Raw genomic sequence first — 7,009 nt, forward strand, 5'->3', positions numbered from 1 at the left:
CTTTCTCTTCTAGGGGACCACAGGCTGGCGCTGCTCCTTTCCCAGCTGGTGGGCAGCCAGGAGGTTCGGGAGCTCATGGCCATGCAGTTGGCAGACTGGCACCAGCTGCAGGCCGACTCCTTCATCCAGGAGGAGAGGCTGCGCATCTTTGCTCTCCTAGCTGGCAAGCCGGTGAGTGGCAGACGTGAAAGCCAGGAAAGGTCGTCGCAGGTGCCCCTTGAAGGCTCCTGTCCCTTTCCTTCCCTTAGCATGAACTCTGTACCCTGGTTGGTTGGGCTCAGCTTAGAGATGTAAAATTTCCGGAAATTTTGAAGCTCGGAAAAAACCCCGGTTTACATTAGCATTTTTTTTTGTCTTTTCCAGATTGAAAGTCATTCTGTTACTTTAGGAACATAAAATATGACTATGGACATTTTTACTTGGCATGAAATTATCACAACTAGCATATTAAAAATATAGAGTATCCAAACAATGATTACAAACATCTTGTTCGTGCATTGGAGAGTTCAGTTTGTAACCTAGGACTTGCTTGTCCTCAATGCACAGAAATTAGATCAATCTGATACCATATATATATATATATATTAGAAATGATTTGGAAAATATTTGAACACCTTGTCTTAAAATATTTTATTCATCATGTTAAAACAAAACGTTCCATAATCAGTTTTTTTTCTTTTCTTTTTTCAATTTTTCCAGTTTTTCGGGGAAAAAACAAAAAAGGCTTCAGGAAAAAAACAGAAAAAACCCATTTTTTCCCTGAATTTTTCCGTTTTTTTTCCGGGCCTTCACATCTCTAGCTCAGCCCCTGAACCCTGGTTGGTTGGGCTCAGCCTCCGGGACAGGCGTCCGACTGCCCCGAGCTGCCTTTTGCAGGCTCCCGGTGGAAGGTTCGCCTGCCCCCGGCCCCAGCCAGCTGCGCCTCAGTCCTTCCATTCCTTCTGTAGGTGTTGCATTTGTCCGAGCAGAGAAGCATCAACGTCTGTTCCCAGCTGGACTGGAAGCGCACTGTTGGTGTCCACCTCTGGTACCTGCTTCCCTCCACGGCACCGCTGTCCCAGGCCCTTGGCATGTACGAAGCTGCGTTCCAGGTAAGCGGCAGATGTGGCTTTGCCGATCTGGAGCTAAAAGTGTAGGGCTGGTTCAGTTCTGCAGACCGCAACATGCTGAGGTTGTAGCAGCCATTATTTGAAGGAGAACCATAGGCACACACGGACTGCTACATAATCTCCATTCTATTTGACAGTTTGGAATCAGAACTCTATGGCCAGTCCCCAGGAGCATAAAGCAGATGTTCTAAATGTCACAGGTCCAAAAGCTCATGTGAAGTCATCAGAATTCTTGAAGTGGCAAGCTACAATCTCAGCATGCCACATGCACATGGTAACTCCAGAGCCAGTTTGGTGTTGTGGTTAAGAGCACGGACTCTAATCTGGGAGAACCCGGTCTGATTCCCCACTCCTCCACATGCAGCTGCTGTTGTGGCCTTGGGTCCTTTACAAGTTCTCTCAGAGCTGATTAAAAGAGATATCAAGTATCTGACGAAGGAAGTGTTGACTCAAAAGCTTAAAGAGAGCCAGTTTGGTGCAGTGGTTAGGAGCGTGGACTCGTAATCTGGGAAAACCAGGTTTCATTCCCCATTCCTCCTCCACATGCAGCTGCTGGTGTGACCTTGGGTCAGTCCCAAGTTCTCTCAGAGCTGTTCTCTCAAGGGCAGTCCTCGAGAGAGCTCTCTCAGCCCCACCCACCTCACAGGGTGTCTGTTGTGGGGAGGGGAAGGGAAAGGAGTCTGTAAGCCACTCTGAGACTCCAAGTGAAGGGTGGGGTATAAAGTCAATCTCTTCTTCTCTTCCAAACAAACCAGTATGGCAGGTGAAAACAGGAATGTCTCCTCCTGTGATGACTCTATTGTCTGGACTAGATGGAAGGCCAGGAGGTCCCTGGACCCCCAGAGGGTCCGTTCCGTTCCGCCCGCTGCTGCTGCTGCATTTTATTCCTCAGTCTGTTTTGTTCCTCCAGGACTCCTCCGCATCGGATAAGTACGCTTGTTCTCCGCTGCCTCCATATCTGGAGGGCTCAGGCTGTGTGGTTGAGGAAGGCGATCCACAGCACTCCGTGCAGGACGTGTGCTTCCACCTGTTGAAGCTGTACAGCGACAGGTAACCTTTTGGAAAGATTTCAAGTACAAAGAATATGGGTTGTGCCGCAAAACTCATGATTAATGAATGGCACAGCATTTGTCCCCGATTCAAAAAAGTCCAGCATAGAGATCAATGGAGGGGATGGGGGTAACCTGTTTGGGGGCCCGTAGAACTGGACCACCTGGTCCAATGTTCTTCAAACTTGGCTGGTATCTTGGGGAGAGGCCCCAGCAGATTACCTGCGAGTTTGGAGCCTGTCCCTCAAACCCCCTCTCCTCCAGCCCCCAGAATATACCCTGTGTTTTTGCCATTGAATTCAATGGCCCATAGGATATAATGGGGCTGAAACTGACATTCGGCTGGCCCAAAGACATTCGGCTGGCCCAATCTGCTCCTACTGCCGAAATTGACATGCAGGAGTCTTTATCCCGGCCGAAATTGATTCTGCCCGATTTGGCTGAATCCAAATCAGGCCGAATTATTATTTTTTGCACACCCCTAGTGGCAACTGTGGACTTCCTGGGTGGTCTCCCATCCGAGGACTAACCAGGCCCGACCCTGCTTAGCTTCTGAGAACGGATGAGATCGGGCTAGCCCGAGGCCATCCAGGTCAGGGGCTAAGCATGCATTTCATCTTGGGCTGGGACAGCCTTGCAAGTCCCCCCCTCAGAGGTCTGTTTTTCCACCCAGAGCATTGCCATCCTGTTTTGCCGTGTGGAACGGGACTTTCAGGTGCTGTCCAAAAAAAGCAGCAGACGTTTAAGAGGCTGTGACCATGGTGGAGGGAGGGGCTGTGGCTCCGTGGGAGAGCCTCTGCTTGGCGTGCAGAAGGTCCCGGGTTCAGTTCCCGTCATCCCCAGGCAGGAGGCGATGTGAAAGACCTCTGCCTGAGACCCTGCAGAAACATAGACAGGGGCTGTGGCTCAGTGGCAGAGCCTCTGCTTGGCATGCAGAAAGTCCACCGGTTCAATCCCCGGCATTTCCTGCTAAAAAGGGACCAGGCAGGAGGTGATGGGAAAGACCCCTCTCTGCCTGAGACCCTGGAGAGCTATGGGGACGGGCTGTGGCTCCATGGCAGAGCCTCTGCTTGGTGTGCAGAAGGTCCCGGGTTCAGTTCCTGGCATCCCCAGTTAAAAGGACCAGGCAGGAGGCGATGTGAAAGACCTCTGCCTGAGACCCCGGAGAGCTATGGGGACAGGTTGTGGCTCAGTGGAAGAGCCTCTGCTTGGCATGCAGAAGGTCCCGGGTTCAGTCCCCAGCATCCCCAGTTAAAAGGACCAGGCAGGAGGCGATGTGAAAGACCCCTGCCTGAGACCCCGGAGAGGCACTGCCAGTCTGGGTAGAGACAGGACTGACCTTGCCCTGAGTAGTCAGGATAAAGCCGCTCCACGTGTTTATGTGACCACCTGCAGGCCTGGCTAGAGCCCTGATCCCTGGTGTGGCTTCCTTCCCAGGTGCTATGACCTCCATCAGCTGCTGGACCCTCGGAGCATCACGGCCAATCCCTTAGACTATCGCCTCAGCTGGCACCTCTGGGAAGTGCTGCGTGCCTTGAATTACACCCACTTGTCGGAGCAGTGCCAGGGCGTGCTGAATGCCAGCTACGCGGCCCAGCTCGAGAGGGAGGGGCTGTGGGAGTGGGCGGTCTTCGTACTCCTTCACACGCCCAACGCACAGTAAGTCTGGAGTCCCGCAGCAGAGCCGCGTACTTCCGTGCTATAAAACGGCTCAAGCCATAGGTCTGTTCTCTTCCTTACCCTTTGGGGAGGGGCTGTGGCTCAGTGGCAGAGTAACTGCTTGGCCTGTAGAAGGTCCCCTGGGTTCAGTCCTCCAGCATCTCCCGTTGAAAAGGACCTGGCAGGAGGTGACTCCAAAGACCTTTCACTGCCTGAGACCCTGGAGAGCCGCTGCCAGTCTGAGTAGGCAATACTGACCTTGAATGGAACAGTGGTCTGATACGAGGCAGCTTAAGGGATCATGTATCCCTCACAGCCATAAAATGGGGGTATCTTCTAAAACTGGGAGTCTGATTTCTGGCAGACTTTATCCATCACTCATTTAAGTGATTTGAGGGACTTCCGGTCTATGGTGGCGCGCTAGCAGACTCTCCTCCCGGACCTCCCGGGGGTGAGGCTGCGCTCCTGCCGAAGGAGGGGGTGCGCAGGCTCGCTTACCCCCCCAGAGACCCGGGGAAGGGACTCTGGCCATGGAACTTCTAAGAGGTTGCCTCTTCGAGGGCGGAATGCCGGAGAATTGAGGCACCTCTTCGTTCCGACGGTTCTACGTGCTGTGAGAGATTTAGTGACGTTGACCGGGGCAAGCGTGGGAGATCGAGCATCAGAAATGAAGCTGAAAGCAAGGTCGAATGACCAATTATGAACGTGAGTCAGCTTTAAAGCGTTTTTAAAGGGAAAAAGCTAGCTCCCCACCCCACTGAACAGGAAAAAGGCGAGCGGGGGAGGGACGCCTCCCAAGCACATGAATTTTTGAGCGACTGAGGGGGGGAGTGGAAGAAAATGCGAAGAAAACTGTTGAGAAGTACTTAACAAAGCGAATCTAAGCGGTCAAGTGCACATTCAGAGACTTGTAAAGAGTGATTCGGGTGGGTAGCCGTGTTGGCCTGAAGCAGCAGAAAACAGTTCAAGTCCGGTGGCACCTTTTTTTAATTCAAAGCGTCAGCTTCCGTATGCAAGCACACTTCCTCGGCTACATTGAAATGGAAGTTGCCAGTCCATACATATAGGGAGAAGGTGGGCAGCGAACTAGCCTAAGCGTTAGAAAAGATGTTGCACTGACGCAAGGACCAAACTGGGAGAACAACAAGCTTTAGTCGATGTGGTCACCATCTGTTTGGGTTTAATTCTGGAGAGAAGACAGTGAAGGAAATAAATATGTCTACGTTGGAGATTCCCCCCCCCCCCAAATCAGTTTTATTCAATTTTCTCATTAACTCATTAACATTATGCAAGATAGGCATATACATATAATTAACATATTTTTCGTTATACATACAAAAAGTGCCTTAATCAGTCTAATCTATACTGTGGTGAGGATTTTTTCTGTACAGATCATACTATATATCAAACTGTGTAAAGGTAAAGGTTCCCTTGCTCGAAAGCCAGTCGAGTCCGACTCTAGGGTTGCGGTGCTCATCTCCGTTTCAGAGCCGAAGAGCCAACGCTGTCTGAAGACGTTTCCGTGGTCATGTGGCCGGCATGACTAAACACCAAGGCGCACAGAACGCTGTTCCCTTCCCACTGAAGTGGTACCTATTTATCTACTTGCAATTTCTTGCTTTCGAACTGCTAGGTTGGCATCAAACTGTGTATTGTGCTATAAACGCTGCAAAAGGCGAAGAGTACCTATTACATCGGGTATTGAATCTTTGGTAGTTAGGTATGATAAGATAGAAGACCATATACATGTAGTGTCATTGTGTTCTCCTTTGGGTTTGATTTGTTTAAAGATATCTGTGTTTTTTCCCCATTAAGTATAGATTCCGTAATTTCTTGTACCAGAGGTTTACGTTCAGAGTGTTTTGGGACTTCCATGTGGATGCAATTGCGGTTTTAGCTGCAAACAGTAATAGGCTGATTCTTTTCTTAAGTGTTAGAGATAGAGCAGTTTCGTCTCTGAGATTCAAGAGTAGTGCTTCTGGGGTTTTGTCTGTTCTATGCTCAGTTACAGTCCTTATTTCCTCTATTATTTTGTCCCAGAAAGACGCTACGATAGGGCATTCAAACCAGCAATGTATGTAGTTACCTGTTTCTTTACATCCCCTCCAGCAAAGGCGACCGGCATTGCTGGAGATGTATGAAATTTGTTGAGGAGTTTTATACCACTGCATTGGATGGGCAGAGGTGCCCTTCTTAATGGTGGGATGCTGAGAGCGCGGCCCTGTTAGCTCCATCTGTCTTACCTCAAGCGTGGAGGCGGCCTTACAGCATCCTCTTCTTTGAGGTGGGGCGGTTGGTGGGGGGGCAGAGGAGAATACCCTGCAGAGCCAGTCAGGAGTCAAAGACCCCTCCCGATCCAGCTGCGTGGCTAACGTGTTGCTTTCCCCACGGCGTGTCCCCGCTAGCGTTCGCGAGAGGGCGGTGCGGGAGCTCTTGAGCCGTCACTGCATGCTCTCTGAGACGCCGGACTCCTGGGCCAAGGAGACTTTCCTCATGGAGCGGCTGTGCGTGCCGCCGGAGTGGATCTACGACGCCAAGGCAGTGAGGGCCCGGATGCAGGGGGACAACCACAAGGAGGCCCTGTTCCTGTCCAGAGCCGGGCACTGGAACCCGTGTCACAGGCTGGTCGTCAGGCACTTGGCGGCAGGTAAGGAAACCCAGGTCGGGCGCCCCGGGCTGTGTCGGCCCTGCCTCCTCCCCTTGAGCACGGCTTCCGGTCACCCTCCAGGGCCAGCAAGCCTCTTTCCTTCCAGCTCACAGTTCTTTAGCCTCCGGCTCACACGTTTTTGCCTCCGCTCAGGAAGGACGGGCTCCAGAGCGGTGTTCCCTCTAAGCTGAGTTAGTGTGAGCCAGCTCACAGTTCTTTAGCCTCCGGCTCACGGGTTTTTGCCTTCACTCAGGAAGGACGGGCTCCAGAGCGGTGTTCCCTCTAAGCTGAGTTAGTGTGAGCCAGCTCACAGTTCTTTAGCCTCCGGCTCACACGTTTTTGCCTTCGCTCAGGAAGGACGGGCTCCAGAGCAGTGTTCCCTCTAAGCTGAGTTAGTGTGAGCCAGCTCACAGTTCTTTAGCCTCCGGCTCACACGTTTTTGCCTTCGCTCAGGAAGGACGGGCTCCAGAGCGGTGTTCCCTCTAAGCTGAGTTAGTGTGAGCCAGCTCACAGTTCTTTAGCCTCCAGCTCACACGTTTTTGCCT

The 7,009-nt window shown here is 51.7% G+C and overlaps 1 protein-coding gene across 3 annotated transcripts in view; it reads left to right on the forward strand.

Moving 5' to 3' along the window:
• Positions 1-7,009, forward strand: part of NUP98 (nucleoporin 98kDa) — a 94,189-nt gene that overhangs the window by 78,140 nt on the left and 9,040 nt on the right. For all 3 annotated transcript variants that reach the window (XM_015428311.1, XM_015428313.1, XM_015428312.1), the window contains 5 exons: positions 14-171; positions 948-1,091; positions 2,020-2,159; positions 3,596-3,817; positions 6,223-6,464. In XM_015428311.1, coding sequence (XP_015283797.1) covers positions 14-171; positions 948-1,091; positions 2,020-2,159; positions 3,596-3,817; positions 6,223-6,464 — 906 coding nt within the window. The remainder of the gene's footprint in view (positions 1-13; positions 172-947; positions 1,092-2,019; positions 2,160-3,595; positions 3,818-6,222; positions 6,465-7,009) is intronic.

Source organism: Gekko japonicus, unplaced genomic scaffold (genome assembly GCF_001447785.1).
Source record: "Gekko japonicus isolate JY-2015 unplaced genomic scaffold, Gekko_japonicus_V1.1 scaffold3321, whole genome shotgun sequence".
Lineage (NCBI taxonomy): Eukaryota > Metazoa > Chordata > Lepidosauria > Squamata > Gekkonidae > Gekko > Gekko japonicus.